The 27,039-nt window shown below is 34.6% G+C and overlaps 2 protein-coding genes and 2 pseudogenes across 2 annotated transcripts; 3 read left to right on the forward strand and 1 right to left on the reverse strand.

Moving 5' to 3' along the window:
- Positions 1 to 488: 488 nt before the first annotated feature.
- Positions 489 to 5,977, reverse strand: LOC110868281 (mitochondrial proton/calcium exchanger protein). Its single transcript, XM_022117409.2, has 15 exons — positions 5,819 to 5,977; positions 5,084 to 5,662; positions 4,689 to 5,001; positions 3,852 to 3,998; positions 3,683 to 3,771; positions 3,503 to 3,595; positions 3,240 to 3,366; positions 3,096 to 3,160; positions 2,397 to 2,571; positions 2,122 to 2,307; positions 1,467 to 1,514; positions 1,220 to 1,366; positions 1,032 to 1,114; positions 846 to 961; positions 489 to 761 (listed from the first exon to the last, which is right to left on the reverse strand). The coding sequence occupies exons 2-15, from the start codon at positions 5,566 to 5,568 to the stop codon at positions 688 to 690; spliced, it is 2,148 nt and encodes a 715-aa protein (XP_021973101.1). The 5' UTR covers positions 5,569 to 5,662; positions 5,819 to 5,977; the 3' UTR covers positions 489 to 687.
- Positions 5,978 to 10,098: 4,121 nt separating this feature from the next.
- On the forward strand, positions 10,099 to 12,960 carry LOC110868282. The gene is made up of 5 exons (XM_022117411.2): positions 10,099 to 10,237; positions 11,631 to 11,803; positions 12,235 to 12,322; positions 12,502 to 12,568; positions 12,642 to 12,960. The coding sequence occupies exons 2-5, from the start codon at positions 11,680 to 11,682 to the stop codon at positions 12,693 to 12,695; spliced, it is 333 nt and encodes a 110-aa protein (XP_021973103.1). The 5' UTR covers positions 10,099 to 10,237; positions 11,631 to 11,679; the 3' UTR covers positions 12,696 to 12,960.
- Positions 12,961 to 14,274: 1,314 nt separating this feature from the next.
- Positions 14,275 to 19,102, forward strand: LOC110868284 (annotated as a pseudogene).
- An 894-nt stretch (positions 19,103 to 19,996) lies between these two features.
- LOC110866794 lies at positions 19,997 to 26,548 on the forward strand (annotated as a pseudogene).
- Positions 26,549 to 27,039: the final 491 nt, after the last annotated feature.

Here is a 27,039-nt window from a genome sequence, read left to right on the forward strand (position 1 = left end):
CGTTAACTCTCCCAATAAGAGACCCACACAGTTAGCATGGAATCTAAAACACGTTATTCCAACTTCAAAAAAATCATAAAGCATCCAAAAAAACTTTCCTTGAATGTAAGTCAACCCAAAAACATTTAAAAACATGTTCTGCTGAAACTGTTTGCTTACTTTCCCGAATTTGTATGCTACACTCAGGCTGATCCACTTCTGTCCTGACAAACTGTCGATAACTGCAGCTGCCACCTACCGATCTTATTAACTTGTTGAACATCTCTTAAGAACATCTCAAAACGTAATGGGTTTGTTTTATAATAAAGTTCTGTCCGTATGAAACAACCCTAAGGATGGAGGGAAAACAAAAATGGATAATCACATTGCTTGCTTGAATTCAACTAACTATTAAAGATTTGACACGACGATTGTAAGGAAAATATCCGCTTGCTTGCAAACGATAAATAAAAGTGTATGCCGCTCCAGGTTTTTCCAGAATCAAACCATGAGTCTCTCCAACATGTATATTATATATTATACAAATTATCAAAAAAAAAAAAGCAATTTATTGTTTCATATTTGTGACCATCTTTATATAGAACTTTGATGTATCAAATCATAAAATGAATACCAGAATGTGTTGGTGTTGTATATATAGTCGAAAGACCCTTTTACACTGCAGGCAAGTTTCCAACATCACCTCATCTATATTCTTCCTTCTTCACTTTCATCCTTCTGACTGCCTAATTTAATGATGTCTTCCACATTAATTTTCCCATCTAAGACACATACATTATCATTAAAACAAAACTCCATTTTATTACAAAACAAAAGCGCGTATATTATTCAAATATGTTGCAAACCTCTATCTTTAGAAAGATTGTTGATAAGTTCTTGAAGCCCCTCCTTGCCCAACGTGTCTTTTAAGTACATAGCCGCAGACGCAACCTCTTCAGGTGTTACCTTCCCATCATAGTCCCTGTGCATAAATAACCGCATTATTTGCATTCAATTATTCAAATAGCCCGAACAGATCATACAAAACATACCTATCGAGCAGCCGCCATCGATCCCCGATTTTAGCATCCACGTCATCGATTTCCTTCTCTAGCTTTTGGATCATAGCGTCAACCTTAAAAACGAATACCACGGGCACAGAGTAATTAACGAGTCAATAAAGACTGAAGAATCGCCTGTAGAAAATATATGAAAGTTGAAAACTAAAGGGGGACCGTACCTTTTCTATAAGAGATGAAGATAGTTTATGACCAATTGCCATCTCGGCAGCGTGGTCTGTATTTGTTCTCGCAGCTCTATATGCTTTCTTCGATTCTTCTTCACCGTCGGTACCCTCTTTTTCCACCATGCTATTGTACAACTCTATCTACAATCATATTTTAAACAAAATGTATACTTGTAACTTGTTACACAAGTTTAGATGATTAGAATTTTGGAATGTGGTTATAACTTATAATTTTATATACCTCCTTATTGACGAGTCTCAAGAACTCTTCACGTTCCCTGCTGACAGACTAAAACGAAGCTAATTATAATCAAGTCAAATTTAAGCAGCTAAAAATAGGGTTGTAATCGAACCGAGCCACGTTGAGCTCGAACTTAAACAAGCCAGCTTGGCTCGGCTCGTTTATAAATATAGAGCTGAAAAGTCGAGCTCGAGCTCGGCTCGTAAAATGTTCGAGCCAGCTCGTTATTTTTTTAATACTTTTACAAATATTTTTAACATAAAAAACAGGAAAAAAATAAAAATTACACATATTTTAAAGATCGAAAGGCATATCGAAAGTGTTATATGTGTAATTTTTGTTTATTTTCCCACATTTTTATATGTTATTGATCAATTAAACTTAGAATGTTAACACTTCAACTCCCTCCTACATATTTTTTATTTTAAAACATTTAAAATTAAAAGTATTCTAAATTAAATAAATAATTCGAGCTGGCTCGCGAGCACACGAGCTGAGCCAGGCCTGGCTTGAGCTTGGCTTGTTTACAAATCGAGCCAAGCCGAGCCATGGTTCGTTTACATCCGAGCTTTTTTCGAGCGAGCCACGAGCTGCAAGCTTTTTGAACACCCCTAGCTAAAAGCAGTCATATAAAAATTTAAGCAACATTCCATACAGATGCTGATGCTAAAACCGCCAAAGCGCGACTAAGCTCGCTAAGCTGCTCTTGTTTATTCGATTTTCTAGAATGTTCTTTCGCTTCTTCGGTGGTAGGAGTGACCATTTCCTCTAACGCGACGTCCTTTTGTTTCTCAACAGAGTCCTTCATCCTGACTTGCTCTGCTTCTTCTTTCTCCTCTTCCTGCAATTGACGATATTCCGTTATTCACGATAACGAAATGGTAATTTTGTTCTTATACAATGTTAATGGTATCTAATAGACATAAAAACCTTGATTAATTCTTCTTGCATTTCTAAGAACTCCAACTTCCGCCTCTTTTCCGCAACCGGATCTTCAGATGGCAAGGCTGTAACTCCAACGGTATCAACCACCTCATCCGGCAATGAAGATAGCGTAGCTTGAACAGCTTCCTCCGGCTTGATCTTACCCGACACACTAAATGCTCTACAACACGAAATCCAAACAAAGAGCGATACTATAGATGACCCAGAAAATAAAATTGAAAAAAGAGTAAAATGCCATTTTCGTCCCTGAGGTTTGGCCACTTTTACGACTTTCGTTCAAAGGTTTGTTTTTTCCGCATCTGTATCCAAAAGGTTTAAAATCTTGCCATTTTTATCCAGCTCGTTAAATCCATCCATTTTTCTCCGTTAAATCAGGGGTAATTCTGTCTTTTTTGTTAACTTAAAGGACAATTCGGTCCTTTTCACCTTACGTAAAAAGATCGAATACCCCTGAAAAAACCGAATTGCCCTTTTAAGTTGACAAAAAGACGAAAATACCCCCCGACTTAACAGAGAAAAATGGATGGAGTTAACGAGCCGGATTAAAATGGCAAGATTTCAAACCTTTTGGAACCCCAGATACGGAAAAACAAACCTTTGGACGAAAGTCGCAAAACTGGCCAAACCTTAGGGACGAAAATGGCATTTTACTCTTGAAAAAAAAAAACAGAATTAGTATTTTACCTAGAAAGAATCAATAATGAAGATGGTACTGAATGGTTAAGGGACAAGTCCAACCAATCACGAATCTGCAATAGTTAGTATCAACTCTTTAAGTTTTGTTATGATAATCCAAATATTTAAGTTTATTTGTTATTGTGAAATAACCTGTTGCCGCATTTCATCAACTGAGCGCAATCCAAGTAAGCCACGATCCCGACACGCTTGACGAAGCTCCTCTTCAGAAAGTGACTCCACACCCTCCGCTTGGATCATCTTGTCATCATCTTTTATTCTACAACATGTATAAAAAGAAATATGACATTTACTAATTAATTATTTCTTCTTCAAATTTCAAATAATACCTTTTTTCAACTTTTATGATCCTACAGAGCTGTAAAAATATGGATTATGGTATTATGGTAACTTACTCTTGCAGCCTCTTGCGAAGCATATAACGTAAATATGTGTCTGTTCCAAACGGGCTGATGCCCATATATTTGCACATATTCACCAACCGAGATCTGCGGTAAAAATAGAAGTAGACGCTTATGAGAGAAAAATATAAAATGCATCCAACAAAGAAAAAATAAATACTGGCGACAACCAACCTACTGATGTTATCTAAGGTGAGCTCATCATTGAACAACTTTGCAAATCCCAGAATTTCATCATTGGAAACACGTGAACCACGCCTAACCTGAATATTTGTCACATAACGTATATCAATGTTACTACTTTCTCTGAAAGTGTATGAATGATAACTAAGACCAAGATTACCTTGTTCATAAATTCATCAAGATCTTTTGCTGTTCTCTTTATGTCCCCGCTTCGCGAGTTTTGAACTTCTTTAGCCATTTCTTGCACCGTTTCTTGGAGAAATTTTGCGTACTCCATCCTTGCATTCAGTCGTTTTTTCAACGCCTCCTAATAAACCAAGTTATGTCAGAAGAAATAGTAGAATAAGTTTTTAACACAAGACTCCTAGGGCTGCAAACGAACCGAACATTCAGCAAACAGTTTGTGAACCGTTCGGTGGGAAGTTCGTTTGCGATCGTTCGTTTAGTAAATGAACGAACACAAACTAATAATTCCGTTTGTTTACATTTCTGTTCGTGAACGTTCGGTAACATGTTCGTTTATGTGTGTGTTCTTTTATGTTTGTTTGTATTCGATAGTTCATTAGGGTTTTTACTTTTTAATTTTTATATTTTTATTTAAATACTTCAAATTTCCCACTAATAAATATTTAATAAAAATTAGTGTATTGCATAATACATACCTTTTAATATATGTTAGTTTCTGGTCATTAACGTTTGTTTGTATTCGATTTTGTTCGTTTGTGTTCATGAACGTCTGTTTGTGTTCACTACCTAAAATTAACAAACGAACATGAACACGTTCATTTCCTTAATGAACGAACACGAACATAAAATCTCGTTCGGTAAGTGTTCATGAACAGTTCGTGAACACCATTATTTACTTAACAAACGAACATGAACTAGGCCTTGTTCGTGTTCGTTTGGTTCGTTTGAAGCCCTTAGACTCCTATATATAAATGACTTGAGATCATGACCGTGAAAAATCCAAACAAACACCCCTACAGTTAATCATTACCTGTTCTTTCATCTTGTCCTGGAACGTCGAAGGCAGCATATTCGGAAACAATTTCAGGAACACCGGTAACAAGAATTCCATAAACGGCACAATAATAAAAACCGCAAAAGGAACTAGCCTGAATATATCCGCAGTAGTTCGAGTAAGTTGTTGTCTTTCCCTTCTAGTAAGACTTCTTCCACTACTAAGCTTCAACAGCAATCTCGAGCTAATCCTGACATCGGCCCAAAGAAGTCGCATACCCAACCAGTAGTGTTGAAGCGTCGTCTTCAACTCATCCTTCCAGTGATGCAACTTTACCACCCAATCCTTCCTGCGTTTGTAAACCGAGTTAACCGAATAGCTGACGTTAAATGACGAAAAAACGAAAGAAAGACAAACAGACAATCTTGAACCTGCTCATTGACGCAATGGCTTTTATCGCTTGGCCGATCCATAAAAGCATACCCTTTACTTTATTCACGATAAATTTAACGTCTTTTCCGGATTCTTGAACCTGCTTAGATTTTGCTTTCGCTTTTACCACACTCAAATCTTCAACCGCATCATCACAGTCTGCAGGGGAAGCCTCCTTTACTTGCTTTTGTGGCTGCTGTGGTTGCCGTTCGTCCAAGTTTGGAACTACGGATGAATATCTCGCCGATTCTGCGCCCCGAAACGGCGTCTGAACGTTCCAGAAACTAGTATAGTGTATCCTGCACGCGTTCTGCGCGATATACTCTCTCACCGAAAAACCTCTAAACTCATTATTAGTTATATCTACAGTTGGAGGAGTATGTGGTGATCCCCTAAGCTCAGGATGTATAAATCCTTGGAGAAAGTAAGTATTTTGCTTTAGGGAATTAAGGGTATATCTTTTCCTTATTAATCCAGAAGCCATATCTAAAACCCTAATTACAATAGTTTACACAATCACAAGCAACTAGAGTGTTTAACCATCATAATAATATCCTTGAATTCTAGTATGTCCAAATCTGAAATTAAAACATAGACAATAAGTCGAAACAATGCTAGAACTCATCATTCAATATCATTTGAAGGGTCCAATATCCAAACACATATGTAAATATAAGTATAATATAACAAACAGAGTGATTAAATGGGTTATATGTAGATGAAAGTATACATACACGAATGATTATGAAGGGATTATGTTGTGGGATTTCATTGGGAATTTGTTGAAAATGATAGATAGATGGTTTAAGAAGATACTCGAGGATTCCAGATCGTTTGAAGTTCGAGCTGAGCAATTGAGCATATGCTCCTTGCCAATTACCGAGTGAGGAGGAAAAAATAGAAAATAACAATTTTATCATTATACCCTTCAAACATAAAATATTTTAATTAGATTGGAGGGTAATTTAGTAATTTATAGGATTTTCTCTTCTAATTTCTTCAATTTGAAAGGATGAATATATGGATAAAGTTTCTTCCTTTTCCCCCCTTTTTCCCTCCCCTCCCTCTGTTAAATGAAACTCGAGAACATGATTTTTCATATTTTCGTCTTTTTTCCCTCCCCCCCCTGTTAAATGAGACTCGGGAACAGAGTGTTAGCGAATAATGTGAAATTGATGTCACACGGATGTTTGTATTAGGGATGTGCACGGTATCCGTCGGTGCCGAATCGGTACCAGTACTGAAAAAAGGAAAAAGTGGTTACTGGTACAGTATCGGTATTTACCAGTGTTTTACCCGTAAATACTGGTACCGTACTGTTACCGGTACCGAAAACAGAGAAAGTGGGTACCGATACCGAATATATCCGGTATGGTTTGATACCGGTACCCGATACCAAATGATCATCCCAAGTAGGTATGATCAGTTTTACTTTTAGTTTAGAGTGTTATAGTTAGTGAAATATGAGTTGTGTGATTTCATTAGCTAATTGTTAAAAATAAAAAAAGAGTAAAATATCAAAATGGTTATTGAGTTTAGGTTACTTTTGTTACTTCAGTTTAAAAATAAAAGTTTTTGTATTTGGGTCTCTGATGTTTCATTTTTGTTGTCATTTTCATCCAATTGGCAAACTGGGTAAGAATTTTCTGTTAACTTCTTCCATTTTTATCGTTTTCCTCGTTTAATTAAAATATATTACAACAAAATATGACGATCATACCCTTCATTTAAAGGAACCATTTTGTCATTTTACTCATAAAAAATGAAAAATATCATGCTTCACGTCTTCTCCTTCATGCCCATATAGTTCTAACCATATTTTCCCTTTCACATTCACACCACGTAGGAGGAACGTAGTGTTTTTTTAATATGAATCTTAGGTGACATCTCCCTTTTCGCGACTACTAACTATAACACGTGATCTTAACACTACAATAGTAAGATTATTAAAGAACAAGAAAACTTAATATATAAATTACAAAACAAAATAATCATATAAATCATCTTTCTATTCATCAACTCGCAACACATTATTTTAAACTCATTAACCTAACTTGACATGAGATAACATGTACTTTTATGTTTCGTAATATTTAATTACATATCTGGAATCAAATATTTAAATGATAATTAAAAGTTAAATATGTACAAATTTTAGTTAATCTATGTCAAATTATGGCGGTTGTATGATATGCACTTCTACATTAATATTTTTCGATTTGACTAAAAAATCACAAGGAAAATATATGGGTTTGGTATTTGAAATGAATTTTATAGGATCACTCAAATTATTGCTCTCGACGATTTGTGATTGAGAACTTATTGAGATGAACCTGAACTCAATTTGAAGTTGATATAGAAACAACTTTAATTCAATATTTTTTATATAGAAACAACTTTCATTCGATATTTTTTATATAGAAACAATTTTAAGTCGAAGATTTGAGCACGATTCCCAAGTTTGCATCAAAGCATCTATTACTAAAAAACAAGATTAATCACAGAATACCATTAGACGTCAATGTGGGGCTAGCTCATTTGATAGAGACTTATGCTTTTTAAAGGAGAGAATTGGTGTAATAAAATAAGAGTAAGCGTTGCCATTAAAAAAAAAAACATTAGGCAAAGCAAGATTAATAACAAAAAAAAAAAAAAGAAAAAAATCCTCAAAGCTATATGTAAAATCATGTTTAAACTCAATAAGATCAAACATGTTTTAAGCCAGAATCAAAGTGATTAGAATTCTATTTTATGGCATAAATTCAAAACCCTAAAAATCTAAAAGCACTATTTTTTTGCATTAACTTGAGTCTGCTAATTAATAATAGCTCAGTATAATGTTGAAAAAGTTAAAATAAAGACATAAGGCTTATACCCTAACATGAAGTCGTTTACATTATAACAAGAAGATATCAGTTTGGGACCTGGGTTTGCCTATATAATTTCTTATTTATTTATTTTCAAATGATGTTTGTTCTACCATTATTATTATATATTATATATATTGTTAGTGATGGACGATGAATAGTAATTTTAATTTTATAATAATGCATAGCTTTTTGTTATTTTTTTATTTTTAATAACATATTTTTAATTTTTTTCCTTTTTTAAAACCATATATTTCCTATACCATTTTTAATGATTTCTTTTTCTTTTTTTTTAGAACATATATTATCGATTAATTTGATACTTCTTTAATAATTTACGTTTATAACTTTTCCTAAAAACTTAACTACGTAGTTATGCTTGATTTTTTCCTGGACATTCCGTTATAAGTTTTGTTAAAAACGAAATTGTACTTATAATATAGTATTTATTTGGTATCATAAAACAATACGATGATAAATAAACAGTTCTAATGGTTTGGCTTTCTAAGCAACATGTTTTATTTTCAAATCACGTTTGTTTTACATTATCATTTACTCGGTTTCGTCGCAACGCGTGACGACAAAAAAACTAGTATGTTATAAAAGTGATATGCTTAAAGAAAGTCGCAATGTATTTAAGGTGTTGCCTTGTAAAATAGCCGAATGAGGTTCGAATCCCATTACTGATAACATACCGAGTTAATACCAGATGATTATAAAAAAGTCAGGTTTACCAACCTTGATTGATCCAGCTGTCACAATTAAACTATAAGGGTTTGCAATTTTGAAGGAAAGTGGTAAAATTGTCGGTTCATTAAAATTAGGTACATATGATATTTCTATTCTTGGTTGGATATATATGATATTTTCGTTGTTTATAAGCGTATATATGAAATTAATCATAAAAGAAGTCACACAACAATTTACAAAAAAACACTTTATTTTAAAACTCAAACTACACCAATGGTCTAAAAGAATATTATTTATCCAACAATGTTGTGTCCCTTTGGTTCGATAAAGCAGTATGCATGTCGCATGTTCGGCGTAGACGAATGAGACTTAACTCCCAATAATTCGTTGGAAAAACATACGGATGATCGATTATAAGACAAATATTCAAGATTATCGAGTTAGAATGGTCTAGTTTTGTTGGGTATCAAACCATACACCTAAATTAATAGCAACACAAATAAAAACATAACAATTTGTATAGAACTAGGGTATAGAACTTTGGTTCGATAAAGCAGTATGCATGTCGCATGTTCGGCGTAGACGAATGAGACTTAACTCCCAATAATTCGTTGGAAAAACATACGGATGATCGATTATAAGACAAATATTCAAGATTATCGAGTTAGAATGGTCTAGTTTTGTTGGGTATCAAACCATACACCTAAATTAATAGCAACACAAATAAAAACATAACAATTTGTATAGAACTAGGGTATTTGTCCGTGCGTTGCGGCGGTATGTTACCGTAGACATTCAACAGGTATTAGTTCGGTTCGTTACAACACTCATACGATCAGTGGCGGAGCTTGACCAAGTTCTGGGGGGCGGAAAGTCATGTGACCCAAGTTATATATTATATAAATATTTAGGCTAAATAATTGGGGGAGATCCTTTATAATTTTAAAATTTTTCGATTAAAAATCAGAATTTTACACTTATAACCGAAACATTGCGGGGGGGGGGGGGGGGGGGGTTGTGCACCCGCGGGTATCAACTAAGCTACGCCCCTGCATACGGTACATGCACTTGGTATATATATGAACACGTGATTTCATTGACCGAAAAACAACAAAAACGAACATCAACACCAACATCCACGTTGTTCAGATTGTCACGATAAATCCATTTATCATCACAAACCAAAGTTATAAATGAAAAATTATCAAAAATGAATACATGTACCAATACCATTGTTGTTCGTACGGTATCGATACGGTGTCTGTTCAGTCTATCTCAGTTTGGTTTCATACGATAATGGCACAATATCTGTTTTCAACAAATTTTTTATCGCAATGGTGAAAAAAAACATAAAACGCAAGTTATTATGATGATTAAAATGTTATTAAAAATAAATAAATTAAAAATAAAAAAAACCCTTCATCTTAAAACTCAAAGAAAGGTCCAAGAAACTATATTATCCACTATGAATATAAATACTATACAATCGCACCCCTATATGATTAGTGGAGATCGTCAACACTACAAACAATCCCTTCCAAATCTTTCTCTTGTCGAACAAATCTCCGGTTTCCGCCATTAAAGCTTGAAAAAGAGGTAAAAGATTCAATCTTTTTTGTATTCAAATGCCCGCACTGCACTTGCTAATTGAACCCACAAGTTTATGTTTTTGTACCCTAGTTAACATTACCACTTAAAGATCTACTGGTAACCACTTTTCATCTAACAAGAATGGCTGCTTCTGATAGGATTTTAGATACTCTAACTCATGTTGACCAATGCTTGTTTAGTTTTATGTGTTCATAATGTTTTTATGCTACATGTCGTTAATGTTATTATATAAAAAGGGTTTGTTCTTTCTTTGTTGAATTTGAAGTTGAAAGATACAGTTTGACCTTTAAGATTCAAGCTTTGACTATTTGTGTGTGATGGTGGTAGTAGTATTTGATAATGGTTGTTGTAAGTCCCACATCGGTTGAGGAGGAGAACGAAACCCTTCTAAGGGGTCCGTTTCACCTTGGGCGAGTAATTCGTTGGGTGAAAACAAAACCGTGAGTTCTTGGATAGGCAACCATTGGGGGCAAAGCGCACGGTATTTTGGCACGGTTTATTTGAGTTGTTGCATTTTACTTTAATTTATTTTATGCAAGTATTTTTTAGGATTTTCCGGAAATTGTGGGCTTTACGGTATTTTATAGACTGGAGGTTGATCACTTAGGTGAACATGGTTTCTTTTTGGTTTTATTTTGTGTTATTTTTCAGTGGAATTTAGGTTATACAATAACATAGGACAACAGTCATTAGTTTCTATAGCTTGATGTTTTGCCGGTTTAGTTTGCGTTAAATGGCATCTGTGGTGGGCCATTGGCAAAGGCAAAACCTTTAAACACCTTGGGAGAGGGGGGGGGGGTCTTGGGTTCAAGTCCCACAGATGACAGAAATTAAAAAGAAATTAGCCGTTCAAAAAAAACAAACATGTTGAACTGCGTTTTGAATCCCGTTTGCCATTCTTGCATAGTTTGAATTGGTTAGATCAATGAACAATGTACATGCATATGGACTGGTTGAGCTAGTGGGTTTACTATTTGGTATTTGATTTGACTTCTGCTGCAAAACTGAAAAAACCCAATTTTTTTTTTCGAAATAGCTTTAACGGTCGTTGTTATTTGGTTTTACCCTTTGAAAAACTCAGTTATAGCTTACATGATTCAAAGAAATTTGCAAAAAATTAGGAAATTGTGTTCATACTTTGAGGAAATGGAGTAATTTTTGAGTTGACAATAAGATATGTTGGTTCGGGTCTAGACCATTTGCATAAAAAAACCTACAAGTAGAAAATGTTAATGAGGCGTTGAGCTGCAAGAAGGTCAAGTAACAAACAAATTGTATGATAAGATCATTGAAGGCACAATCGCTACAAGTAATTATGGTTGTCACGTATAACTTTTATAAATTCTCACGATGCTTTCTTTCTCTGTCATTGATGCAGATAGCTGTTGTCCGCGTTGGGTGCTTACGGTTTCTTTTAACCATCAAAGATGGATATTGATAAAAGCAAATCTCTCATTAACAATAACCAGAGTTCAAAGGGTTCTAAAACAGTCAACGACGAAAAGAAGTCTACGAAAAGAGATGATTCAAATCCTCTCTTTGTTAACCATGGTTTGTCTTTTAACCACTTCACTGGGTAGAATCTTCATTTTATATTATTTTAATCATCTATTTTGTAAGAGAACATTCTGCTTTTACCATTTGTAAATTTGCTTCTTAATTCCACTTCTTCATCGAAGAACTCATAGGGTTTATTTTTTCAAAATACACGCGAAGACGACTACATTAAACTTGTAATTTTTTTTTGGTAATAATTTGGTAATATAATCCGTATGAAGTGTAAATCTAATATTCCTAAATTTGACATGAAAAATCAATTTGTGTCTTTTCTTGTTTCCTCTTACCATATCGGCATATCCTTTTGTCATTTATTTTATTTTTTTAAGAAATTTTGGTTATAAAACAGTTATTTCTAAATTCTCTAAATATGCCTATTTGATTTTAAGTTCCTATTACTAATTTTTTTTTTACGTAACACATAGCGGAGATGGCTTGGCATGAGATGAGAAGAGCTTGGGTTGGTGACCGATCTCAAAAATCACACACCAAGTTTAGACAGCCAATTCTGAGGTTTGACTTTTTTATTTGACTTTCAATTTCAAGGCGTAGTTTTCAAATTATCTAGGTTGGTAGGTCCCGCTTTTTTCATACGAGAAGAAGAGAAATGGGCGCACGATAAAACTAAGATATTTGCATAAACGAGTTGTTTAGTTTAATCCGTTGACAGTTTGTTATACTCTATGTTACAGTTGGACCACAAGTTTTGAAGATTTGCTCTCAACTGGTGAACCATTCCCAGAGCCGATTCCATTAACTGTAAATTATTTTTGTTCTATACGTGCTTCTTCTAACAAGCATGTGTCGGCTAATTGGCGGTTGTTTTTTGCAGGATGTCGTGGATCTTTTAGTTGACATTTGGGCCGAAGAAGGTTTTTACAATTAGATGCAAGACCGCGTACATTTTGACTCCAGGAGCATTGGCAAGATGATTGATCATATCGTTCTTTGCTTCAACAATAGATTCAAACAATATCTTTTTGATCAAATATAATCTGATTATATATGTAGCTTATGTGAAAGTATCAAATACAGTTGCTATAACATCTATATAATATACTTTTGATGTGGTACAACAATTTGTGGTAAATGACTTGTTGGCTCTACCCATTTTGTATTAGTGATGATAATCAGTGGTAAATTACAGGTTACATTTTATTTTCAACGAGTCAAAGTAAAAGAAAGTAGCTAAAAGGGAAATGAGTTGTCGATGGCGTCTTGGCCTAGTGGCATCAGGTGTTTATTCCTAGCAAAGTGGTGTGGGTTCTAGGCCCACATGGTGGGCAATAGATGGATTTAAGAGGGGGGGGGGGGGGTTGTCGAAAAAAGAAATGGGTTATTCAATGTGTTCATTCTAATGCCTAAACAATATAATGCTGTAGTCATGTTTGACGTGTTAATTATTCGTAGAGAATTATGTGTTTCGAGTCAAGCCAATGTTTGAAGACCAGTTTTGATTTGTTATTCCACTTGCTCATTTCTACCTTTAGCAGCTTTGATGTGTTTTTGAAGACCAGTTTTGATTTGTTATTCCACTTGCTCATTTCTACCTTTAACAACTTTGATACATTAGTTGTACAACGTAAACTTGTTAAGGCGATTTATAAATATGGTTTACAGGTGATGCGACATCTAAGACAAATTTGATATCATTTTGCCTACAATAGAGATATCAAATTACTAATCACAAGAACTGTCTTACCTTAAACAACGTGTTGTCAGTACACTACACTAGCTGATGATATGTTGGAAAGCCATGCAACAACGGAACCAAAACTTCTTTATTAGCGGGTCATTATAACACAAGGCTCCTTCTCTACCGGGCACTGGCTACCACCACACTATCAGATCATGTTCTTTTCTAGAAAAATCTCCGACTTTATATATAAAAATCCAACAAATTCTCGTGGGCAAATACCAGTAGAGCAGACCCTCTTGACTCCACTGGTTTCCCAAGGCCCCGATGTTGCGTAATAAAACCATTAAACTAAGATGCATTTATTAGACAAAAAAATGGAATTAAACCAAAAGTTTATCTCATCAATTTAACATTATTTGATGTTTGATAAGTAAGAGCATTCACATTCAATCCACCATATTTTCACCCTAAATTACACTAAAAAACACTATTTTTTCTCTCCTTTTCAATTAAATAATATTTTTTATACCTTTATCATTATCTTTTCTCTCTCCTCCACTCACAATCACTTCCAAAATATATTAAAAAATTATAGGGGGTGAACAGTGTCCCGCAAATATAGAGATGAACAGTAACATTTTCTCTCTCCTCCACTCACAACAATTTTTTATCTATATATATAATAAACAAATAAGGTTTGGGACACGTGTCGCGTTGTGGTGCAACCACACTAGATTTTAGGCGGGAAAATGTATGGGTCGAAGTTATATTGTTAATGGGTTAAGCGGGATCCGACTTTTAACCCGGTTATATAAACATTCTAAAATACCCGATCCTAATTTCATTCGATCAGAACTCCTTCGTCACCCTCGAAACCCTAGCCGCGCATACGCATCTTCTTCAGCAAATCCACAGATCTGGCCGCTACAATCGTTTCTTCAAAGATCCAGCCGCTACAATCATTCCGGTATATATTTTTCTTTCGCTAATTCATATTCTGATTGTTAATTTCATATATCTTTGATCGTTCTTTCCAATTTCTAACCACAAATCACTTCTTTTCTAAAAACCCTAGGTATCAAGAAGCGTTTTCCTTCTGATTGAATCAATACAACCCAGACAATACAAGCAATCAGGTATGAAATCTCACTTTAATCATTGTATGTTACATCTCGTCTCCGTTTAGCATCGAATACATATACTCTATTAACCTAATTTCATTCGACACCGGATTCTCTTCTACATCTCTGTCACAAACCCTAAAATTGACCTGTTTCATCTTACCGCGTTGCCTTTTTAATCGTTCATCTGAAATCCTAATATCGATCTATTCACAATTGGTGAAGTGTTTCCTTTTCAATCATTTATTGCAAACCCCAATCGCAATATCTTTACAATCAAGAAATCTATGTGGTTAAGAATTAATAGAAAAAAATGATTGTGGCATTTGATCGAAGATGGGATCTGGATATGTAGCTCAAACTAATCGCTCAAACGTTAGACATTCTTGCCGGGTAAGTTTATTACTCTATTTCACTTCAGATTTCAAACATAAATCTAGGGTTTAAATTATGAACTTCTTCGCTCATGTCTTGTCTTTGTTTTATATATCTCCACGGCTTTTGGTTCAAATACGATAATCAAATCAACTATGGTCCAGACCCAGTACTCTGAGAAGTATGTTGATACGTTTGAGCTCAAGTTATAGTTTCACTTTTTTTTGCTTAATATTACTTCGACTGTTGTTTTGTCTGTAATCGGTTTTTTGGTTGTTAAGATTTTGAATAATTTGTGATATTGCTTTGGATTGTGATTTCTAGGAATGTTGTTATTAAGTTGGTTGTTTTCTACATTAAATCATTGAATGTTTGTGATTTAAGTTTGTTGTTGCTTTATGTTGCTGACACTGCAACTATGCACCTCTTTTGGTGAATGGGTCCAAATCACCACCTCTAATTTCAATATTTGGGACATGTTTTATATAAATTATTTGTTTTTGTGATTCAGGTGGGAAAAAAAGAGGGGAAGGATGATCAGTAACACGCAAGACACTCAGCCTAGGAAAATGGACCAAGCCGAGCAAAATGGCTCAGTCGCGTAAGAAAAAAAAAAGATAAGTTTTATACATGTATTAATTGTGTCAGAGGTGATCAGTTTGAGCCAGTTCAAAACTGAATTGAAAAGTTAAGTTTTTGTTATGGTTATCACTTCGATGCCAATAGAACCACCATGTGCACACCCTTAAAATTACCAACACGTCTTTATTTCATATTTTTATTACAAGCAAGTTGACATTTTTAAATACACTTTTGTCTAATTTGAAATAACTAGAAAACATATCCCTCCAATAATAGTTGAACTTTTGGCAACTTTTGACCGTCTAACCAGTTTAAATTGTTTCCTTTTAAACTTCTTCGATTTCAGACATAGCCCTCCAGACAAATGTTTTTACTTTAGGTATTAGTGTATTACCTAGCTGCTCTATTTCATAATCAGTGTTGATCAGAAGAGTTAGTAAGGAGGGGTATTATGGTTAATAATATAAATTGTCCGTGTTGTGATTAAATGCAACAGACCGTTGATCATGTTTTACTTACTTCATGAACGCTAAAGCAATTTTGTGGAATCTATGCGCCTGGCTGAAAATACCTGATGTTGCCTCATGCCATTCGGTAAAAGATCTGATGTTGAAAATAGAAAAACTACAATCCCATAAGAAGAGAAAGAATGCAATAAGGTCTGTTATAACAACTTTGTGGAAAATCTTGAGCTATAGAGATAGAAAACAATTAGGAGTACCGGGAGAACAATTGTAGAGAGGGTAAAAGAAACTATATATTTGTGGCTTAGGTGTAGAGCCAAAATGGTGAACCTAAACTTATGAGATTGGATGATGATTGGAACAAATGTCATAGGTGTTTAGTTCTCATCTAGCATCTAGCTGCTGACGGCTAGATAGGGTAATGTTTGTATGGTACAGAATTGGCTTGCATTTCTGTTTAAAAAAACATTTCTTAGAATTGAATCAAAATGAATTTAGTCGAATTTATCCTAAAAATTCTTTGAAGATAAAAACTCTAAACGGGACTTTAATCTTATATGTGCACACCTTAGACCAAATAGGGTATATTTAATATGTCATACTTTTTGTATGATTTTAATTATGTATTAATCATAAGCTAGAAGGGCATCTTAGCTTGAGCTATAAGTTGATCGGACATCTAAGCTAGAAGGAACCCTTCTACAACAGGTTGGCATTTTTAGATTTTAGACCAATCTACCTATAAATGTGTCGAGATCTGTGTTATGCTTTATCTTTTACGAATGGGCTCAATAGGTGAAATGGTTAGGCTAAAAGAAATTTGACCATAAATGATGAAATTAGTCAAAACTTTTAGGCAAACTTTTTGTTAACCAGCGGATTTTGACATGCTATATGTTTATAACATCTGTTTTTGAATATATTATAGTTTTTTAAGAAGAGACGTGTAAGTGCATACTATATGTTTTGAATATATTCTAGATTTTTAAGAAGAGACATGTAAGTGCATGTGCCAATTTCTTTAGGTACTTTGGTGTTTCTATGTCAAGGGTGTATTAGATGTAATTCAAACTTTGTGGCCAGCCTCCCGTTGGTCGCTTTTTATTATCTATTTAAAAATTTTTGTTATTCAAACTTGTCATTATACACAAGAATTAGAATTTGAGCTGATATATCATGAAGTCATGAACTATAGTTATTAGTGCTGATATATTTGATTCTGTGTATTTTATTGGTAGTTGGAAAGGATGGCATTCTTGCTTTACTCAAGATTCTCATTCGGCTACTGCGTTGTAGGGGTGTTCATTGGGGTTTTTCTTCGGGTTTCGGGTTTTTCGGGTCGGGTTGTTCGGGTTTTTCTCTGGGAAAAATTGACCCGATAACCAACCCATTTAAAGTTCGGGTTAGTAGGGTTTGGGTTATTCGGGTTCGGGTTAGTTCGGGTCGGGTTATTCGGTTTTCGGGTTTAGATGTAAAATGAAAATAAATGTTTTTTTTACAAAATATCATCAAAATTCATATTGTTACTTTGTAAATATCATCAAAGTTAAAAGATTAATTGACAATATGCTATTATAATATTTAAAAAACCCAAAACTTAGTGTTCCATCTATTAAAGACTCTAAATCTAAACACTTTTATAAGAAAAAAAACAATAAATGTTCGGGTTTTTCGGGTCGGGTTTTTCGGTTTTTTGGCCTGGAAAAAGTGACCCGATAACCGAACCATTTAAAGTTTGGGTTGGTCGGGTTCGGGTTTCTCGGGTATTCGCTAATTCAGGTTCGGGTGGCTTTGAATTCGGGTCGGGTTTCGAGTTTTGAATAAAAATGAACAGCCCTACTGCGTTGGATGTTAAGTTGATGCCTGTTCATGCCAGAGTTCTTCCGCACAAGAGTGAGTTGCTTCTTCTTCCTTTTGTCATTATTGTAGTTAAAGTGATGGTTATATGATATATATCTGAAATTTAGATCGAGCAATTAAGGCATTTGTTTGAAATTATACATGATCTTCACATTTAAATTACTAACAAATGTTGTATTATAATGTAGGGGTTTACAAGAAAAGTGGTTACTTAGTGGTTTCATGTAATGGAGGACTGAATCAAATGCGTTCGGCTGTGAGTGCTATCCCTTTTAACTTAAACTCATAAGTTCATTATTATGTAAATAAACGTTTTTACTGTTTTTTCACCGTGCAGATTTGTGATATGGTCGCGATTGCTAGATATTTAAATGTTACTCTAATAGTTCCCGAGCTGGATAAAACTTCTTTCTGGGCTGATCCAAGGTATGTTAAAGTTTTTAAATCTCACTATGTGTTGAAGTTTATGGCTTTTGATTATTCTGATTCATGAATTACAGTGACTTTGAGGACATTTTTGATGCTGATCATTTCATTACATCCTTGAGAGATGAAGTCCTCATACTTAAACAACTTCCTCCAAGGCTTAAAAAGAGAGTTGAATTGGGAATCGTGCATACCATGCCTCCCATTAGCCGGTCTGATATTTTTACTATCATAACCAGGTACCGTTTATATTCTTTCTTTAACTAAAAAATGTATGTCTGTATGTATGCATACACTGTGATTCATAGTTTTTAAATGCATATGCAGATTCTTCCTCTTATTCAGAAATATAAAGTTGTGCATTTGAACAGAACAGATGCTCGTCTTGCCAATAATGGTCAACCCTTTGAGCTTCAAAAACTTAGATGTCGAGTAAATTTTCATGCTCTGAGATTCACCAATCAAATAGAGGAATTGGGTAGACGTGTTGTTAAACTTTTGAGACAAAACAGGCCATTTTTGGTGCTTCATCTCAGATATGAAATGGATATGTTACCATTTTCCGACTGTACACAAGGATGCAACGCTGAAGAGGTTGAAGACTTGACGAGAATGAGGTTTGTGAGTGGAGTTTTATTTTTATTTTTTAAGTCAAGTATTTGAAGATCAATGAAAAGAAACATGGTATGATTAAGATGTCTGTGGTAGTTGTTGAATGTTTCATGTAAGAAGTGTTATTTTAGGTATCAGATTGGAAAGTTAGCTGCAGTTAATGTATATATAAGGGCTTGAAGATAATTTTTGATTCAAGAAATATTTTTTTATAGTATTGTTTAGCTGTAAGTGATTTGGGATATGGATTATTGTAGCAGTGTATTGTTAGGTTAAAATGTCATTGTTGACCTGGTCAAGAAGTCGAAGTTGACTTTGTTTAGAAGTCAACGCCACTCAAATGGGCTGAAGTGAGGTTACCATGTAGACTCAAGCATCTCATTGACTCAAGTATAATGAGGTCTTAGAATGGGTCGGGCTGAGTAGCGGTGGGTCGGGCTGAATAGCGGGTCGAAACGTTATGTTTGTATTTATTTTAGAATTAGACATAACTGTTAGATGATAAAAAAATTGCGAAAACGACAAGAAAATGTAACTCCTATCGCAAATGTTAAAAATGGTGTTAATACCATGGGTGATAAAAGTTGTCTACAGTTTTCTGAATAATAAATAAACAAGCGTAAACTGGTTGATAAAAACTAAAATAACTTAAATCCCAACAAAAATAACTTAAATCTCAACAAAAATGATGAAACGGAACAAATAAATTATTGTGGGAAGGGAAAAAAAGATACTAACGAGTTTCAAAATGTTGTTTATGTCCTTTTTGTTTTTGAAAACTAAATTTTCCTAACCCGGGATGTTCCCGGGTGATAGCCTAGTACCTTTATATTTTAAAAACATCACACACATAATTTGGTTATTTGGATGTGAATGCTCTAAGAAGAGGATCCCCAAAACAGAGATACTAGACGTAACGATCCACAACAAAATTTGGTTTCAACTTTCAAAACCCTCTTGACTCCACAACAAAACCTTTTCGAGATCACAACCCAATTTTCAAACCAAAATTTGGACTTTTCACCCCCTTTGATTGATTAATCTTTGTTCAATAACCCATTTCATATGATCTTCTGTTTCTTGAATTGGGTTTCAAAACAACTTGTAGATGGAGATGGATAAAGCTATTAGAGATTGTGATGATCGGAGGAGGTTGAAGATTAAGTATAAGAACGACATTTATGTTATTCAAAGAGCTCTTCAACTCTACTCGTAAGTTCAGATTAATTATTTGTTTGATATGGTGTTGTTGGTTTTGATTTTAGTTGGATTGTGTGATGATGATGTTTTATGTTGTTGGTGAATGGTGATGTTGAGTTTGTTAATAGGTTTGATTTGAGTGGAATGGAAGTGATTTGGGGTTTTGGAAAGTTGTTGGCTTGTGAGTTTAGTGTGATCAGTTATTTTGTTGTGATGGGTATTCGAGAATAAGACCGATATAGGTTAGGAGGTGTGGAGTGAGTGTGCACTTGTAAAAACTGAACTGAATCGCCGACCCGAATGGCAGGACTTAATAAGGTTGCAATGAAGTTTTGAGCTATACTTAGAAATGTTAGTGTTTGTGAAAGTTGATCATTTGTTGGTCCGATTGGGCACCGGTGAGTGTAAACGGCTTTATAAAGGCAAATAATTTTATGATTTGCAACTTTTATGAAAATCTACACAAGTTTTTCTAGATATATATATATATATATATATATATATATATATATATATATATATATATATATATATACTGAATATTGATCTATACACAGAATGCTCGATATACGATTATGAATCCTCTGCAACCAAAAATTCACATACAAACATACTTACACTTCTCTGTGTTCATGCTCCAGTTTTGTGCCTTAAACATCAGTTTTTTTTTTCATGGGTTATCTCCTAGAGGATTTTGTGACACCCAATGCATTTTAATATGCGGGACTCAATCGATTATCTTTACCCTGAACAACAAATTTCCCAACATTAGATGTTACAATGAATGTTGGCACATTGGGTATGCATACAGTCTGTATCAATTCTTTATTCTGTGTTTTAATCTATGTTATATGGATGTCTCTTGTTGAGTGTGTGGATTTGTGTCTAACAGGTAAAGGGTACGCTTGTTAAATATCATTTAGTGGAGTTCATACTATTTCATTATGTTGATTGTAGTTAAGATCTCCTAAAAGTGTGAATTTTTAACTGTGCTTTAGAATTATTACATTTGTTTCAACATTAAGCTGCATATTATTATATTAGAAATTGAGGATTTTCTATGTAAAGATTCCCTATTGCGGCTTTATCAAAGAGATTGATAGGTTATATTTGACCTTTTTTTCGGCTTCTTGAGATTTTGGAACTTAATTATACTGTTTCTTCCCTTTAATGATTTTACTTTCAGCTTTTGTTATTTAAACATCTATGCTGTTTGTTTACCTCTTAATGAGGCTCTTAATGGTTCAGACCTCTTACTGGTTCAGCACTTAATGGTTCAGACTGTTTGTTTCACGAACAAATGTCTGAATGGTTCAGACATTTGTCTCTGAATGGTTAAGCATTATACTGAGTCTGAATGGTTAAGACCTCTAATCTGAATTGGTCAAACATTTGCCTCTGAACGGTTAAACATTGTACTGGCTCTTAATGGTTCAAATCTCTTAATGGTTCAGCACTTAATGGTTCAGACCTCTTACTGGTTCAGCACTTAACCATTCAGCAGTGTGTATATTTGTTGAAAACAATAAAATGGCTGATATAATTTTTATAATGGAGTTTTTAACGTCATCATATGGTTGTAATCATATCTCAATCAACTTAACATGCATTAAACTTATTACACATGTATACATTAAGTTAAAATATGAGACTCAAGGTTCTCTCATCAGTATCGAAGAGGTCGCGTTCAACTTCAACGGAGGAAAAGATTCAACCGTAAGTATTTGTCCTCACATGAAACCGAAAAAAGTAATCTCATTTTCTAAATAAGTTCTAACCGTTATTCCCCGTGTAGGTTTTGTTGCACTTGCTTAGAGCATGATACTTTTTGCATCAAGTGAAACATGGACATTCAAACGAGAGTCTATCTGACGGTAGATTTACATTTCCAATACAGACAATATATTTTGAAACCCCTTCTGTCTTCCCCGAAATCAATTCATTCACTTACGAAACCGCTGCTAGGTGGGATATAATTTCTTTCTTATATTGCTTAGCTTATACCACATTTGTCTCATTTATTTTTTGATATAATACTACTAACTCCATCCGTTAAATAAATTCAAAGTTTGATGATCAGTCTAATATCTTAAATACTCGTCGCTAATGACGGGACCAAAATCAAAGTTATTTGAAACTTTGCCAAATGAGGAAACCGTGGGGAACACTAAAAAGTGGGGAACCGACTCAAACGAACTCCGATCGGACTCATTCCAGCGGCGTTGGAACCGGCTCATCGAACCCTATAATATATATATATAGAGGCCAGTTAACGTACAAAATGGCTTAACGTACATTGCGTACGCGATTGTATTTTCAACGTGCGATTTAATTCTTCAACATGCGATTTGTAAAAATAAATACAACATGCGAAATTGTTATACACTCCATGCGATTTCTAAAATATATCCAATATGCAAACTATGTTTCACCCCAACATGCCATGCGATTTGTTCAGATACACCAACATGCGAATTTGCAGATTATATGCAGCGCCTTTTTTTATAACATGCGATTTCAAAGTCGCGTACGATCGTACGATAAGACCTATTGTACGTTACACTTTTTCTGTATATATATATATATGTATATATTTAGGGTTTAGCTTTTAGGGTTTTGCTTTAGGGTTTATCATCAGGATTTAGGATGTAGATTTTACGGTTTAGCTTAGGTTTTAGTCTTATGGTTTAGCTTTAGGGTTTAGAGTTTCTAGCTAGGGTTCGACGAGCCGGTTTCAATGCCGCTAGAATGAGTCCAATCGGAGTTCGTTTGAGTCGGTTCCCCACTATCTTAGTGTTCCCCATTGAACCCAACCCTATGTATATATATTATCGAAAATCTTCGCTAGCCGTTAATATAAAGAAAATTACATAAGAATGGCAGATAAACGGGCAACAACGAGAATAACACATTGCATGTATTTGAATTCGTAACATTTGATTATTAACATTTACTTTATTTCGATGTTTCAGTTATGGCGTGCAGTTAGATATCATTCGGGAAGATTTCAAGTCTGGTTTGGAGGCTCTTTTAAAGGCAAGACCAACCAGAGCTATTTTTCTTGGTGTTCGAATCGGTGACCCTACTGCTGTAAGCAGTTTTCTTTTACGTTTTAAGAACTTCATAACAATTTGATTCAAATTGTCAATTACCATGGCATGTATTTGTCTTTTAATATATTAACAAAAGGGTGGTAAAAACGTCAATTTTTTGCAGGTCGGTCAAGAACAATTCTCTCCAAGCTCGCCCGGATGGCCCGCTTTCATGAGAGTGAACCCAATATTGGATTGGTCATATAGGTGTGTTCTAATGCTTGTTTTCGAATAGAGAAATTAACATGGGCTTTCCTTTTATCTCTGAAATAGATGTTGTATGTACTACTTCAGTGGTTATTCTTAGGGGTGAGCGGAAAACCGAAAAAATCGAACTTAAATTTACGGTTCGGTTATGGTTTTACATTTTTTGAAGATAAAAAAAACCGAACCAAACCGAATAACCTAAAAATGTTTTTTTAAATGTTTGCAATATATTGATTTAGGAATTTACGCCCCACTTGCGGTGTGCACATATAATGCATATATGTGTGGGCCCTCGGGGGGGCAAAAGTGAAATTGGACTAATTTTAACGTTATTTTACTAATTTCGTGAAAATAACGTTAAAAACGGCAGACGGTTAATCATGCATCATGTGGTGTAATCGGACTTTGTCCCAAGTGTTCAGTGTAAAGTGCCTTATGTTTAAGGCTTGATGCAAAACTACTATCGAGGCAGGGGTCTCACTAGAAGCAGTCTCTCTATTCCTACGGGGTAGAGGTAAGGCTGTCTACATCTTACCCTCCTCGGACCCTACCTTAGTGTTGCTATTGGTGGGATTTACCGAGTATGATGATGATATTGATTTAGGAATTATTAGTTTTATTTTTTAATATCAAGTATTCATAATAAAAACATTAACATGTGTATCTATCTTTGAAATGATTTAAACATTGCCTACAAGAAATAACAAAATTTAACATATAAATTAAATGATTTTCAAAGTATTATAAAAGAAAATGTTATAATAAAAACTTTGGAGAAACATAAAAATAGATTAGAAGGTTAGGTTTATGTGAAGAATATTAATTAAAAAGGTTAAATATAATACCTTAAATGTAACATCTAAGAAAGATTCTTGAATCATGGATTATACTTTTTAATTTTGAAAAATACGTAATTTTGTTTCAAAAACGAAGAAACCGAACCATTGCTAAAAACGAAACCGAATGGTTTTCAATAACCGAAAACCGAACATTTCGGTTACGGTTTTGGTTTTTACCATAAAACCGAATCGAACTGAACCGTGCACACCCCTAGTTATTCCTACAACATAAGTAATCTTTTCCTTTTTCTCATAGCATTTTTATGAAGCTCTGATTTCTGTATACTTCTTTAATCTCTAACAGGGACGTCTGGACGTCTGGGCTTTCCTTTTGACGTGCACGGTTCAGTACTGCGGTCTCTACGATCAAGGGTAATTCATTGTGACATTAATTCCGTTTCACATTTGTTACTTTTTTTTTATAAAGGGGTATTTGTCAAGACACTTAATCTGATTCCATGTGATAAGTTTTGTCACCGATATAACTTTTCTGGTCTACGCAGTTACACTTCAATCGAATAAACATGTACATCATCTCTGTACCTTATGCATTATGAACATGTACTTTAGTTAAAAATACTAAAATACCCTTCAAGTTAACAGAATAAACAAACAGAGTTAGTTGGGTGGATGAAAATGGCAAGATTTCAAACCTTTTGTATCCAGATGCGGAAAAACAAACCTTTGGACGAAAGTCGCAAAAGTGGCCAAACCTCAGGGACGGAAATGACATTTTACTCTTTATTCAATATACTTTTGTTTACTGAATTTGGTTATTCCGTCCAGGTAGACTCTGTTGCTGAAGAAGTCGAAAGGCTAAAGTCTATGAGTGATTTGGTATGTCATTTTCCGTTGCGACTTTCAGACATACTCTTGATGCACTATGGTGACCCTTTTTGATGTTATATACTTAAAAATTGTCAATATAGGTGTTCATATACGGAGGGGTTGGCCCGTTACATTCAGACGTTACCGTGGGAGGAGTTGCCAAAGCGTTTGGCGTCCGTTTGGTATATTTTATGTTTTGCCGCAATGTTCTCATTTCGCCATTCGTTAAAAAAATTACAATCACGAGGGAATTGAGGTTGTTGCTAGTGCTTTGCATCCCTAAATTTTGTTGGCGTATGTTCGTAGCGATGTGTTTTCCGAGGTTTCGTAATTTATATTTTTAATTACAGGCTCCGGATGAAGAATACGAAGAATATCTTAGCCATGTGTTTGGTGATAAGTGCACTGGCGACCGCAATGAGGTAACTCTGCTTACTTAGAAACTTCTGAAAAAAACAAAAAACTATATATGTGGTTTAAATATATATATATATATTTATCATATTCCAGATGGCCCAGCTGCCTGAAGGCATTACAGAACTGCTACAACATGAAAAGCTTCGTGTTCCATTGGTATGTTTCCTCGGGTTCTAATAATCTGCTAGCATCATCGGGATCATTTGTATCAAAGCATTTGACAACCTCACTCTCAGATGTACGTATTTGTCTATGTGTTGTGTATTTGATTAACCTAAGTTACCAATTTGCAAATTGCTTTCATCACAACGAAATATTAACATTAATTTCGGTTATATAAAATGTGTAACATATTGTAACAAATGGAATTTTTGTAATGAAATCTATATGGATTTAGAATTTTGAATAGTGTTGGGAAGTCAAACTTGGATTGTTATCTGATCCCGAAACGTTTTATGTTGCGATTTCACTGCAGTTAGAAGTAGCTCAGCCTCTATCCAAGATTTCTATCGAATTTCCTGATATCTACACCGGTAACAATTGCATTTCAATCAAGTTATGACAGTTGACTTTCATCTATAGTCTCCCTAACTTTTTTTCTTGATTTTTCTGTAAATAAAATCAAGGGTGTTATCGTAAATCCAGATCCGGGCCTCTCGTTACAACCCTTGAAGGGAAGGTAATGGATTGTTTTGGTGTTGAATAACATCTGAAAAGTTCCGACAGAATTCTCTTAATCGCTTGCTGAACTTGTTTGCAGGATCAAGAAACCGTAGAAACGGCCATGGAAGCACTTTCCAAGAAGCTATCATCTGGTGTTAAACGAATATCGGCTTGAGGGTTCAGTTTCATTGTGATCTGCTTCATGGTTGCACTCTAAGTCAAGTGCTGAGACGATGATGCAAGAAAAAGTTCCATGAAAAAGGAGGTAAATTTTACATGAAAAAGGGTTTAGGGACCAAATGATGTTTATAAACACTAAATCTATAGCATCATTGAAGGACAATTAGTTATGGGATGATATTAATGTAAGTTTTGTTTTTCTTTCACTAGGTATGCTAATTTTGGGTTGCATGATATTTTCATTTTTTTATTATGCAAATGTGGGTATTATTAATATGAGTTAAATGCCGTTTTAGTCCCTGTGGTTTGGGCCATTTTGCTAGTTTAGTCCAAAGGTTTCATTTTTCGCCTGTGGGTCCAAAAAGGTTTCACCGTTGCCATTTTAGTCCACTGGGTTAACTTCATCCATATTTTGTTATCTTTCATATTATAACAATAAAAAAGGTAATAAGTGATTAACATCCATTTTTACGCCCCGCTTGCGGTAATGTATATAATATGTGTGGGCGCTCGGGGGGCAAAAGTGAAAGTATACTAATTTTAACGTTATTTTACTAATTTCGTGAAAATAACGTTAAAAGAGGGGATGGTTAATCATGCATCATGTGGTGGCGTTGATAGCCGAAAGACAAGGGGTACATGCACTAATCGGCAGTTGTCTCAATTGTTGGGTGTTATGTGCCTTATGTCCAAGGCTTGATGCAAAACTACAATCGAGTCGGGGG

This window comes from Helianthus annuus, chromosome 7, assembly GCF_002127325.2.
Source record: "Helianthus annuus cultivar XRQ/B chromosome 7, HanXRQr2.0-SUNRISE, whole genome shotgun sequence".
In the NCBI taxonomy this organism is placed as follows: Eukaryota; Viridiplantae; Streptophyta; class Magnoliopsida; order Asterales; family Asteraceae; genus Helianthus; species Helianthus annuus.

Excerpts from the sequence above, each read along its gene's own strand:
- LOC110868282 (XM_022117411.2), top strand. The coding sequence starts at position 11,680 with ATGGATATTGATAAAAGCAAATCTCTCATTAACAATAACCAGAGTTCA. Across the intron at positions 11,804-12,234 it reads TCCTCTCTTTGTTAACCATG|CGGAGATGGCTTGGCATGAG; the intron begins GTTTGTCTTTTA and ends CGTAACACATAG. Across the intron at positions 12,323-12,501 it reads TTTAGACAGCCAATTCTGAG|TTGGACCACAAGTTTTGAAG; the intron begins GTTTGACTTTTT and ends TCTATGTTACAG.
- LOC110868281 (XM_022117409.2), bottom strand. The coding sequence starts at position 5,568 with ATGGCTTCTGGATTAATAAGGAAAAGATATACCCTTAATTCCCTAAAG. Across the intron at positions 3,772-3,851 it reads TTGATGAATTTATGAACAAG|GTTAGGCGTGGTTCACGTGT; the intron begins GTAATCTTGGTC and ends ACAAATATTCAG. Across the intron at positions 3,161-3,239 it reads TTGATGAAATGCGGCAACAG|ATTCGTGATTGGTTGGACTT; the intron begins GTTATTTCACAA and ends TAACTATTGCAG.